The sequence below is a fragment of the Xiphophorus hellerii genome, chromosome 10 (genome assembly GCF_003331165.1).
Source record: "Xiphophorus hellerii strain 12219 chromosome 10, Xiphophorus_hellerii-4.1, whole genome shotgun sequence".
NCBI lineage: Eukaryota > Metazoa > Chordata > Actinopteri > Cyprinodontiformes > Poeciliidae > Xiphophorus > Xiphophorus hellerii.
In genome coordinates this window covers 23866757-23880055 of record NC_045681.1, presented here as the reverse complement: position 1 = coordinate 23880055, position 13299 = coordinate 23866757, and the positions used below count along the sequence as shown (strand labels likewise).

Sequence of the window (13299 nt, the reverse complement as noted above, 5' to 3'; positions counted from 1 at the left end):
ATTGCTTTCAAATAAATGCCACTAGTGTAAACAAAATGTCAAGCAATAATAAAAAAAGAAATTCTAGTTAAATTCAAATGGCTGTTCTAAATGTTCTGGCAGCAACGCGTCATGTCAAAGAGGATCAGCCCACAATTCAGCAAACATGCAAGAAGCAAATTGCCTATACATTCACATCAAAGCATGCTAAAGAAATGCTAAATGATACGTCTTAGAGCTGTAATACTAATACCACACATAGCCTAGCCATCCCAGGCCACTCTGCTCGATTCAAATCTCTGATATGGTCCAGGCTTCCTCCCACTGATTTGGAGTCTGCCGGTAGAATTTCTACTGGGCCAATCAGCATACAGGAGAAGTTGATCTTCTGCGCTGTTTTAGAAATGCACTCTCACTGCAGTTTCTGCAATGGCAGCAGAGGAAGTGAAGGAAGTCTTTCAGTCCATGTTGGCCACACTTTCAAATAATGAATTGACACCAACAGCCGCCTCGTAATTTCCGGAAGCTTCATAGCATCAAACTGGTGCATTACATCATCGTTACGTCACGGCCAAACATTAGCGACTTTAGAAAAATTTAAAACCTCAACAGAGTCCACTCCTCTAGGAAGCAATCGTGTCTCAATAGCCGAGCGTTCAGACCCTCTGTACCAAGCTAAGAGTAGAACAAGGGGCTGACGTTTACCCGCCAGTGATACCATGACATGGTGATATTTTTACCTAACATATCATAGCGTCATAATTTCATACCGCCCCATGCCTAGAGGGAAGTATCGCTGTGGTGTTTGATCGAAATAGGGAGTTGTACCTTAAATATGATCCAACAACCAGTATTTTTTTTTTTACAAGTTTACACGCCAAATATAAAAATTAATGCTTTTTTTGTACTTTTTTCTGTGTTAGTGAAGAGTGTAGAGTGAATGAACAGTGACAGGAGATGTCACACAAAGGCGTGTCCTCAATAAGTCATCAGTGTTGCAGTGTGAAGTTAGTTAGTTAGTCTGTCTGGTATCAATCAGGGCCTAACACTGAAGCATTTTACATCAGCTGTTGATCAGTCTAACCACTCCTGGAAAATACTAGAAACTAAAGAGAGCTGCTAACAAAATATACTGCACAGATTTTATTGCACTTAATTGAAAATAAATAAATAAATAAAAAATTCCAAAACCTCAGGAGAATGTAACAAAAAGTATTTTCTTCTTTTTTAATCTATTTTTTCTGTATATCAATCATTTGTCATTTTGTACCAAAGATGCATTAAATCGCAATAAAGCAATGATGTGAATTGAACTTCTTAATTAAGCCTTTCAGGCGTATTTTTGTGTCATGACGCGATGGCTCATGCATTGATCACATCAGTCACTGAAGAGCCTGTATAATGTTAACACATCCATCCATGCAAAATGACCTGCTAATCTGAGCATAAACACATCAGATTGCAGTTTGCATTTTAGACTAAAATAAAAATGTGACATTAAATCCCTTAATTCACAAAGTTTCTTTCTCCTGTTGATTGTTTTTCTAAGTATGACAGTCCATCCAAATTCCCTCTTATTTTTAATGTGTCCCATCAGACATCTGTCGAATCCTCAGTTTACACAATAAAGCAATAAAAATATCTTAATGATCCTCCTGCATGTTTACTCGTGATAACCAGCTGCACTTGTGACCTGATCTTTTCTTCGTGTTCGAGCCAAATGAAGGAGAAGCAATTGGCCTAAAAGATGTCATTTGAGTATTTCACATGTTCATTCATTCATACACCAAGCTGTAGGCAACTTGGGGTTAAGTGTCATGCCCAGACGGAAGCCGCAAGCTTCCAATTGCAAGATCCCAACCCTACCACTGAGCCACAGGAACAACCTTAAGAGGCTTAGACAAAACTCTTCCATCAGCTGAATGAAAGCTGGCAGTCACTTCGGCTAACTTATTTCCAGTCTGTCCAAACAGCTGCGGAGCCACAGCCGGGATTCATTGAAGGCTTCGGTGGGTTTGTGAAAACGGACAGCAGAGTGGTGAGCAGACGCCCCCTCTGCTTCTGACAGCTGACTCTCGTCGTCTTCCATCCAGCAAAGTAAAGCCTGTTGAACACACAGAAAAATTTATTTACAAGAATCAAAGTAAAAATAGTGTGATGATGAATAAACTCTCCCAAAGTATGGCAAAATCAAACTGTGAAGAACACAGTAACCATCCATTTATCAATGACTAAATAAATCATTTCTTGCACCTTGCCGGTCATATTTATGGAATCTTCTTGGAAGTACAACCTTATGAGCGGCAATCTTGGCAAAGTTGCTTTAGGGTTTGTTTTTTTTTTAGGGGTTTTTTTGTGATCCATTTACTTAACAGAGACAGATGTACAGGAGAAATGGTTTTCAGTATTGTTAATTTAAAAAAAAAAAAAAGTAACAAAATGTGGGACTTGATACCAGTAGAGGAAAATGTTTCTAAAAGGTTTACAAAAAGAGAGAGAGAGAAAAGATACTTATAGTTCTGGGAGAGTCTCTAATCAGCAGATTAACTGGTTATATATAGAACAAACTTCCAGAAAACTGCAAAACAGCTGAAACACAGAGATCCTTTAAATCAAGACTACACACCCACCTGTTTAGAGTTCTGAAATGGAACATAAACCAACATATTTAATGCGTTTTGATGATTTTAACAATGGCACTTGACAAAATGCAATGTTTGTTACTCGTTTTCACAATTATTGTCTGCATGATGTATTTATGTTTCATCCATCCATCCATCCATCCATCCATCTTCTTCCGCTTATCCGAGGTCGGGTCGCGGGGGTAGCAGCTTCAGAAGGGAGGCCCAGACTTCCCTCTCCCCAGCCACTTCTTCTAGCTCCTCCGGGGGAATCCCGAGGCGTTCCCAGGCCAGCCGAGAGACATAGTCCCTCCAGCGTGTCCTGGGTCTTCCCCGGGGCCTCCTCCCGGTGGGACGTGCCCGGAACACCTCACCAGGGAGGCGTCTAGGAGGCATCCTGACCAGATGCCCGAGCCACCTCAACTGGCTCCTCTCGATGTGAAGGAGCAGCGGCTCTACTCTGAGTCCCTCCCGGATGACTGAGCTTCTCACCCCATCTCTAAGGGAGAGCCCAGCCACCCTACGGAGAAAACCCATTTCGGCCGCTTGTATCCGCGATCTCGTTCTTTCGGTCATGACCCAAAGCTCATGACCATAGATGAGGGTGGGAACGTAGATCGACCGGTAAATCGAGAGCTTCGCTTTTTGGCTCAGCTCTCTCTTCACCACGACGGACCGGTACAGCGCCCGCTTGACAGCAGACGCTGCGCCAATCCGCCTGTCGATCTCCCGCTCCCTTCTTCCCCCATTCGTGAACAAGATCCCGAGATACTTAAACTCCTCCACTTGGGGCAGGACACCCCCCCTGACCCGGAGAAGGCACTCTACCCTTTTCCGGCTCAAGACCATGGCCTCGGATTTGGAGGCACTGATCCTCATCCCGGCCGCGTCACACTCGGCTGCGAACCGCTCCAGCGAGAGCTGCAGATCACGATCTGATGAAGCCAAAAGGACCACATCGTCTGCAAAAAGCAGAGATGAGATCCTAAGGCCACCAAATCGGATCCCCTCAACACCTTGGCTGCGCCTAGAAATTCTGTCCATGAAAGTGATGAACAGAATCGGTGACAAAGGGCAGCCCTGGCGGAGTCCAACTCTCACCGGAAACGAGCCCGACTTACTGCCGGCAATGCGGACCAGACTCTGACACCGGTCATACAGGGACCTGACAGCCCGTATCAAAGGGCCCGGTACCCCATACTCCCGGAGAACCCCCCACAGGGCTCCCCGAGGGACACGGTCGAACGCCTTCTCCAGGTCCACAAAACACATGTAGACTGGTTGGGCGAACTCCCATGCACCCTCCAGGACCCTGCCGAGGGTGTAGAGCTGGTCCAGCGTTCCACGACCAGGACGAAAACCACACTGCTCTTCCTGAATCCGAGGTTCGACTATCCGACGGACCCTCCTCTCCAGGACCCCTGAATAGACCTTGCCAGGGAGGCTTAAGAGTGTGACCCCTCTATAATTGGAGCACACCCTCCGGTCCCCCTTTTTGAACAGGGGGACCACCACCCCAGTCTGCCAATCCAGGGGAACTGCCCCCGATGTCCATGCGACATTGCAGAGTCGCGTCAACCAACACAACCCTACAACATCCAGAGCCTTAAGAAACTCCGGGCGGATCTCATCCACCCCCGGGGCCCTGCCACCGAGGAGCTTTTTAACCACCTCGGCGACCTCGTCCCCAGAGATTGGAGAGCCCAACCCAGAGTCCCCAGGCTCCGCTTCCTCAGTGGAAGGCATGTTGGTGGGATTGAGGAGGTCTTCGAAGTACTCTGCCCACCGGCCCACAACGTCCCGACTCCTCCATGGGCTGCCACCTTATCGTGGTGGAGGGGTTTGAGTGTCCCAATGATCCTAGGAGCTATGCTGTCTGGGGCTTCATGCCCCTGGTAGGGTCACCCAAGGCAGACAGGTCCTAGGTGAGAGACCAGACAAAGAGCAGCCCAAAGACCCCAATGATGAAGGAAAACTTTGGACTTGGTGTTCCCTCGCCCGGACGCGGGTCACCGGGGCCCCACTCTGGAGCCAGGCCTGGAGGGGGGGCACGATGGCGAGCGTCTGGTGGCCGGGCTTTTACCCATGGAGCCCGGCCGGGCTCAGCCCGAAGAGGAAACATGGGCCCCCCCTCCCATGGGCCCACCACCCGTGGGAGGGGCCAAAGGGGTCGGGTGCAGTGTGGGATGGGTGGCAGCAGAGGGAGGGGACCCTGGCGGTCCGATCCTCGGTTGCAGAAACTGGCTCTTGGGACGTGGAATGTCACCTCTCTGGTGGGGAAGGAGCCGGAGCTAGTGCGTGAGGTCGAGAGGTTCCGGCTAGAAATAGTCGGTCTCACCTCGACGCACGGCTCTGGTTCTGGAACCAGTCTCCTTGAGAGGGGCTGGACATACTTCCACTCTGGAGTTGCCCAAGGTGAGAGGCGTCGGGCAGGAGTGGGCATACTTGTTGCTCCCCATCTCGGCGCCTGTACGTTGGGGTTTACCCCGGTGAACGAGAGGGTAGCATCCCTCCGCCTACGGGTGGGGGGACGGGTTCTGACTGTCGTTTGTGCTTACGGGCCGAACGACAGTTCAGATTACCCACCCTTTTTGGAGTCCTTAGAGGGGGTACTGGAGAGTGCTCCTCCTGGGGACTCCCTTGTTCTGCTGGGGGACTTCAACGCTCACGTGGGCAATGACAGTGAGACCTGGAGGGGCGTGGTTGGGAGGAACGGCCCGCCCGACCTGAACTCGAGCGGTGTTCTGTTGCTGGACTTCTGTGCTCGCCATGGATTGTCCATAACGAACACCATGTTCAAGCATAAGGGTGTCCATATGTGCACTTGGCACCAGGACACCCTAGGCCGCAGTTCGATGATCGACTTTGTCATCGTTTCATCGGATCTGCGGCCGTATGTCTTGGACACTCGGGTGAAGAGAGGTGCGGAGCTGTCCACTGACCACTACCTGGTGGTGAGTTGGCTCCGGTGGTGGGGGCGAAAGCCGGTCAGACCTGGCAGGCCCAAACGTGTTGTGAGGGTCTGCTGGGAACGTCTGGCGGAATCCCCTGTGAGACGGAGCTTTAACTCCCATCTCCGGCAAAACTTCGAACACGTCCCGGGGGAGGTGGGGGACATGGAGTCTGAGTGGACCGTGTTCCGTGCCTCCATTGTCGAGGCGGCCGATCGGAGCTGTGGCCGCAAGGTTGTCGGTGCCTGTCGCGGCGGCAACCCTCGAACCCGCTGGTGGACACCTTCGGTGAGGGATGCCATCAGGCTGAAGAAGGAGTCCTATCGGGCCTTTTTGGCCTGTGGGACTCCGGAAGCAGCTGATGGGTACCGGCGGGCGAAGCGGCATGCGGCTCGGGCGGTTGCTGAGGCAAAAACCCGGGCGTGGGAGGAGTTTGGAGAGGCCATGGAGAAAGACTTCCGTACGGCTTCGAGGCGATTCTGGTCCACCATCCGGCGTCTCAGGGGGGGGAAGCGGTGCAGCACCAACACTGTTTATAGTGGGGATGGTGTGCTGCTGACCTCTACTCGGGACGTATTTATGTTTCATAAAAACATAAAACCATCATAAACAACAAGGCACTTTGAATTGCCCTGTTGCTGAAACGCCAGGTGAGGTGGTCAGAGTTGGGTGACAAAGTGTCATCTACCAAAGATTCAGGTCAAGGAGAAGAAAAAAAAAAAAACACTGTAGGCAGGTGTGATGCAGCTTCTCTCCATCAGCAGAGCCCGTCCTGAATGCTAAGGCTAGTTAACATAGCCACTGACGATGGCGGATAAACGGTTTTCAGGTACGGGGAGTTGTTTCTCTGTCATTAGCACATTTAGCAGTGAAGTTGATTGACAGCGCTAAGACTCGGCCTCCTGTCTCTGATTGGTTGTTTCTGACCTGGAGCGCTGTCGTTTCTACACACACGACAATAGCAGCTCAGGAAGGAGGTGGAGGAGACAGATTATCTGTCTCATGCTACATTGTCACGACATGGTAACACAAGTATGTGCAAAATAATATTTTTTATAAAAGTTACAAACTGCAGCTTTAAAGCAGGGCAGGGAAAGCTGGGAAATAGATGGAGCTCAAAACAGACCTTGAATTTGAAATAAAAGTTCAAATCCAACATTGTTTTTTTAATCCTGTTTTGGATAATGAGGTTTATGCTTCAGGAATTTCTGAAGGAGAAGAGAACAATTTGACAACAAGAAGATCCTTAAAATGTTTATAGAGATAAAAAAAGAAAGAAAGAAAGACAATGTTACAAATTGTTACAGATAAACCTTCTTGCGGAGCGGAAATGTGCAGCATTCCGTTAGGGTTCAAAATTCAAGCAGATGCTGAGAAAGATATTTTTCAGGATGTACCAGCTCAGCACAGTGAGGTTAAAATTCAGTCCACCATGTGAACTCAGGCATGTCAGGGGGCAGAACACCGACCCAGACGCTACCAGAAAACCGGCTGACGTAATCAGAGTTTCTAACATCTGTGACGCTTAAAAAGCCGAGTTACTTTGCACTCATCATCATTACAGCATGGAAATGTCTCCTGCACATTGAATAGTTGAGCGTACATTAAGCAGAGTGTAGTTTTACCTTGTATCTGTCAGCAATTTTAAATCCAACTGCGACCTGAAGCTTGTGAAGGCAGATCGGACAGAGGTCCAGTGGTCTACGATCCGACTCCTCCAAGTGGTTCGATCCCTGCATGACACAGTTCATCCACTGGCAGTGCTTTATTCCAAACATATGGCCAATCTCATGGGTAATGGTCTGTAACAGCATGTTACATACACCGTGTCATAGCAAATTCCCAAACAGAACTAGTGAGATAAAACCACCTGCACTCGAAGCGCTGAACACACAAAGACTCAATGGGAGAGTTATCTCTAAACATGTTTTAGGCCTTAAAAGGTTGAAGTCATAAAACGTAACTGTCACTTGAGTCTTTGCAATTATTTTCAAAATAGAGTAGTTTTAGAGTACTACTTTTCTGAAATAAAAAACCGCCACCACTGAAAGAGAAAGTGTGACATTAGGGTCATTGTAGATGAAAGGAAAAACAGGAGTAGTACATTTTTGAAAAAAAAAAAAACTCTGACATTTTTAGATTAATCTCAGAAATTTGCTAGAAAGAAACTTGGAAATTTATGAGCTTCAAAGGTTAAGAATTTTCAACTTTTGGACATTTCTGAGATTTTGAGTTTCGAATAACTGTTTATGACTGATCTTTTAAATCCTTGGGTGGGGGTCTCAGTTTGATAGGTATCCAGGCACATTCCTCCTCATACCTCGTTAATGGGCCAATCAGGGGCCGAGTTCAGCTTTCTCAATATGATGTCATCACACAATCGCGTAATACAACTTCCAGCTGTGTTCTCAGCTGTTCTGCGCTAACTTTTTAAATCAACTTGCAAGCATGAAAAATGAATGTAACTATCATAAGACAAAAATATGAGTGCAACTGAAAATGGAAATGTGTAAAAATGATTCCATATGCCCTTTAACAACCTTGCAGGATCGAAGCAGCAGAGTGCTGGTGATGGGTGGAGTGTAGTATCCCTGGAACACAGAGAAATCTCCCTGCCTCGGCTGAAGCTTCTTCTTCAGCCTCCCAGCATAATTTCTGGAGTAAAAGTGGTCGTCATATCTGGCAAAGCTGAACACACCCATCCCTGATGGGGGTGGAAATTAAAGTCACACTTTATACATTTGAGCACCATCTAGTGGTTGCTGTACATTTTCCTTAATGACAACAAAAAGCTCACCGTCACTGAGAGAAGCCTGACCAAACACAAAGTTCCAGGAGTCCTTTGGGTAGAGGTCAATCATCGTGATTCCAACTATGCAGAAAGCATCTTTTGGTTTTCTTTTCCCCAGATACCGTAACAAGTCACCTTTGTTTCAAAGGGAAACAACAAACAGGTCGTGTCTGAAGGGAAAGCACTGACATCGTGAAGCAAAGCTTGGATAAAGAAATATGTCTGAGTTACCTGTGAGAATTTGCAGGTTGTGTGAGCTGCTGTTCACCCTAAAGGAGCATCCTGTTTCAGACACACTAACTGCTGGAAGCAACTTAACAGAAAGCCCACAGAAAAAGGCCTGGCAGTAATCTCTGAGCCATTCAACATACTGGTCTGTCTGGAGTCCCTCGTCTCCAAAAGAACCTGCAAACAGACGCACACAGTTTGATATTTCAAAAAATATTTAGCTTAACTGAAACACACCTATAAAAAAAAAAAAAAGTTTTTTTGATGAAAAAAATGTTGGGACTACAATGAGGTGGTTTCTTGGCCACTTGTTTGTAGAAAACACCACAGTGGTGAAATTGTGTTTTTTCAACATCAGTGGATTTGGAAACACAACTATTCATTCAATGGGAAATGTGCTCAAAACTTTGTTGATACTCTGCTCATGTCAAAAATACACAATTTCACAATTGCAATGTTTCTAATAGGTAAGAAATACAGTTTGAATCACGTAAATAAGTTTGTCCCCATGATGTCATTAAAAAAAACGCGCCTTGCCTTCAACCTTCTAGCACTTCCTGTCATCTTCTTCACTGTTTTCCAACAGTAGTAACAACCTGCTGTTGATCACTTGGCTCGTGTGATGTGAAAAATGTGCTTCCATTGCAGTTTTGTGAAATACACTGATGTTAATATGGCCTCAGCAGAAAAACTTTTTTATTGAACATTAGTGTTTTTTTTCTAAATTCCTTTTATTAAGGACATTTATTTCAGTAATTTCAATTCGTGCAATTTTATGGTCTTTGGAAGCGCAGCTAGGGTTTTGTAAAATAATACATCAAATTTGCAATACCCCTTGAATTTTTTGACAATCTTCAACCTTCCAAGAAAAACGCATTTTACAAGAAATTTAAAAAGTTCAAGTCACATGTAGCACAAGCTCACTCACCGATAGTTTGTATGTAAATAGTGTTGTGGCTTGCGTCAGGCGTCTTGCGGTGAGGGTCTCTATAGAAAGCCTCAAAGTCTTGAGGTTCCTGAGGATGAGCAACGATCCAGTCCGAGTCAGAGTGAAGAGTGATGGGCTGGAAGAGAGACCCTCGCTTCCCAGGGTGCAGTCCTCCCTCCAGAAAGCGCCTTTCTCCTTCTGTGTAGTCGCTGTATAATTTAGCCAAAGCCGGTAATTTAGACACTAAAGCCCTGCTGAGCTTCTCCTCAGAATGCTGGACCACGTTCATCTGTGGGATGGGGGAGAGAGATAGAATGAATTTATATCAGAATAATAAAAACAAACTTTTACTGCAGCTAAGCCTAGCATAGTGTAGCAGTGATTCCTCCCCTCGACCCTGTTGCTTGTCTTTAAATCAAACTGCTTCACTAACACTTCTAAAAACTGGTAAAAAAGACAAACTGAAGAGTTAAAGACACTGGAACAGAATTGCTTTTGCTGCATGCTATTAACAATTCAGCAGGGAGGTTGAAGATAAACAAAAGTCCATTTTTTGGCAGGCACCTTTTGCCTTTATAATAGAAACAATTATTCAATTTACGAATGTTCTCTATTTTTAAGGAATCTCAGCAGCTGGATTGCTCCAAACATTTGAGCTAACCAACCACAGATATACACTGATGTATGTTGACCCAGGTTCTTCTCACTTTTTATAAATTTCTTTACATATTCATTAATGTTATGATCAGGGCTTTGTGCGCACTCTATATTCTACGTCCTTAATTAATGACACTCACTGTATCTTTACAGTATGTTGCTTGTATTTCTCATCACTACATGAAGGATCTGTGGCAGCAGTCAGTCTAGCAATGAACCTAGAAAGCCTCAGAGTAAAGAGACAGCTTGGTGTATAACTGCCATGACATAACACCTTTAAATTTGAGCAGCAGAAACGATATTCCACAGTAACGTATCCTAGATGACACCATCAGCTGTTAGCAAGCACTGCTAATCCACCTCATTTGCTTATGCTGCTCCTCTGTATGGTTAGAAAGCTGGGCAGAAAGACGCTGGAGTCGGAGAAGGTTTGAACTTCCTTCCCCTCTCTCTTCATAATATTATGTCTGATTTGTTTATGAAAATTGACAGGTACAACAGAGTTCGTTCAGTTGCACAGCTGTTTCTGACTGAGTTAATGGCTGTACATCAAACTACACCTGACTCAACTCCCTACAACGATGCTACTGGCCCAGGTCTACTCATAATAGTTAGTACTGTTTTTATGGAAAAGTGTGGTGTGATAGAAATTCATTTACTTTTGGTAAAAATCCTTGTACTTTCTCAGTGAAGGTTTATGTATTTCACATTTCTTTACACCTGTACACAACTTTTACACAGTAATGTGTATGCTTAAAAAGCTACATACATGCGCTATAGCTAATTTCACTGTAAAGGTATATATACCAAGAATGTGTGTTTAAGTCTTTTTAAAAGAGAGAGACAGAGAAACACAAAACTAACGGACAAAGCAGAACTCCTGACCTGAGCCAGAAAACCTGAGAGGTCTGGAAGGCTGATGCAGCCCTGAACCCGACCGGAACCTCAGAACAGTTCCTCCAATGGGCAGACCTGCCTGTTCTGTCACTGAGCTGCAGGAATCCCAAAGGAAAATCACTTCTGAAGGGAAGAGATTAAACACACACACACACTATTGAAGCACAATTGAAACCAACATGGACGATGGGTTTCTGCTTCTGTTTGTGCACAGAGAACCAACACTCTCTTAGAAACATTTGAACTTTATTATTTTTTTCTAAAATTGATCATTGAGAGGAGCAGGATGGACCATCACACACTCGCACACAAGTTTGTATTTATGGGATCACTCTTGAATGAACAAGTTTAGCATTAGCTAGCATAGTCAGTTTACTACAGCTGTTTATCACAGCCTGATAAAATAAGTTATTCTCACTCGCATCTCTCACTGTCTTAATGAGTCGAAATGATTAAATGCAGGGGAGAGAAAATGCCCGAAACATCGATATTACTAACTAGCAATAATTTTTGTTCATGGTAAAATCATCAGCTCTCAGTAAGATAAACAGGGTTTCTCTAAATGAGACAAACATGGTGAACAATAAGGACACCAGAACAGGGTTTACCTAAAATGTAAGTTTTTATGAAAATAAATAAACCGCAATTCATAGTTAGCGTGCAAAGGACAAATAAAATAATTTCTTCCGATTTTGGTCACAACCAGAGGAAAATGAAGAGGCAGCAGTATCCATGAAGAAAAACTATAAGCCGTCAGAAATGAAAAAGCAGCGGGTTGAACGGGAGGCAGTGTGAGCTCCACAAACCATGTGCTAAAATAAAACCTAATGGCTGCAGACGTAGCAGCCCAACAGTAAATCATTTAAATAGTTAAATAGGTAGTCTGAAGGTGACATGCGCATATATTTTGTACATCAGAAAACTAAATATAATTTTACAGATGAATGTAAGTTTATTGCAGCAAAGGCTGAAATAAACATTAAATCAAAGACGCCTGCCGGTTCTCCGCACTCAGAATAATGTCAGAAATTAAATTAATTCATCGCTTCTTTTTCAAAACATTGTCACAATACATTTTGAATGATTACACGACTGAATGTTAGGATATTTTTTATTATTATTTATTTTTTTAAATATTACAGGTAATTTGTTAAAGGCTGCACATTTAGCCATATCAGTGTCATGCCTTATTGATCACATTTATGTGTACTTATAATGTATCATTTGTGTTTGACTGAAATAAATAAATATATTTAAAAAGTTCAGTCCATGTTGGTTCTGATCCAAAACCTCCATCCAGTATAAATTATGTGTCTTTACTTTGTATTGGCTTCCATTCATTTGTATTTCTGAAACTCTGACCTCTACCCTGAGCCTGACCCCTAAGACAAAGCAGATTTATTTCTACAGCACATTTTCAGCAGCAAGGCAACTCGGGAGGAGAAACAACAACAAACCAGCAACGTGAACTCAGATAAACCTTGGGTTGCTGTGGCGATGTAAGAGGAAAAAGAATAAAGATAAAACCCCAGATGTCTGCCTTTACACATCCAGAATGAGAGAGAGCATGTCTGGTTCTGGGGATCAGAGTAAATTGACCTCAACCCTTTGAAAAAGTTATGGAAAGCACTTAAAAGTCAGGTTTGTGCCAATAAACTATTGGAATAGTTATTTTTCCCACTTGCAAAAGAATTAAAATCTCTTAAAAGTAGAAGAAATTTATGGAGGGGGGAAAAGTAACAGTTATTTTAGTAATCAATTATTCCGATTAAGCATATACAAGAAATTGCCACATTCTCCAGATTTTTCATATTTCCCTTAACTGAAGCTACGTAATACTATGCTTGTTTTTAGCATATCGCTAGCCTAAGCTAATTGAGTGAAGTTCCCTCGGTTGGCTGGGTAATGCCCAATTTAACAACATAATGAAACATTTCCTTTCTTCTTCTTGATTCTAATTGGCGGGTGGCAAAAAATGTTTGGTATGCATTACCGCCACCACCTTTCCTTTTTGAAATAGTAGTTTCTGTGTAGGTAGAAAATGTAGCTGTAAACAGGAGCTAGCAAAAGCTCACCCTGGTATTAACGTCCAGTTTCTTCTTCTTCTTCTTTAGATTTTAACGGCAGCTTGCATCCATTTTTGTTGCACCACTGCCATCTCTTGGATCCTAATATCTATACCTCAAATTCTTCTAATGAGCCCAGTATTATAACGTCCAGCTGTACCTGATGACGCAATGTAAACAC

The 13299-nt window shown here is 44.3% G+C and overlaps 1 protein-coding gene across 4 annotated transcripts; it reads right to left on the bottom strand.

Annotated features, from left to right (window-relative positions):
* Nucleotides 1-1107: 1107 nt before the first annotated feature.
* On the bottom strand, nt 1108-13299 carry amz2 (archaelysin family metallopeptidase 2). 4 transcript variants are annotated; one of them, XM_032574132.1, is made up of 9 exons: nt 13128-13299; nt 11041-11147; nt 10296-10373; nt 9499-9787; nt 8574-8747; nt 8349-8477; nt 8092-8255; nt 7177-7353; nt 1108-2083 (listed from the first exon to the last, which is right to left on the bottom strand). In XM_032574132.1, exons 4-9 carry the CDS (start codon nt 9785-9787, stop codon nt 1925-1927), a joined length of 1092 nt encoding a protein of 363 aa, XP_032430023.1. In that variant the 5' UTR covers nt 10296-10373; nt 11041-11147; nt 13128-13299; the 3' UTR covers nt 1108-1924. The 4 variants fall into 4 exon arrangements, with proteins under 4 accessions (XP_032430023.1, XP_032430022.1, XP_032430020.1 ...); XM_032574131.1 differs by lacking the exon at nt 10296-10373 and having other exon boundaries at nt 11041-11175; nt 13128-13298; XM_032574129.1 differs by lacking the exon at nt 10296-10373 and having other exon boundaries at nt 13128-13298.

Excerpts from the sequence above, each read along its gene's own strand:
- amz2 (XM_032574132.1), bottom strand. The coding sequence starts at position 9,787 with ATGAACGTGGTCCAGCATTCTGAGGAGAAGCTCAGCAGGGCTTTAGTG. Across the intron at positions 8,748-9,498 it reads TATTTACATACAAACTATCG|GTTCTTTTGGAGACGAGGGA; the intron begins GTGAGTGAGCTT and ends GTCTGTTTGCAG. Across the intron at positions 2,084-7,176 it reads AAATTGCTGACAGATACAAG|GCTTTACTTTGCTGGATGGA; the intron begins GTAAAACTACAC and ends TGTGTTCAACAG.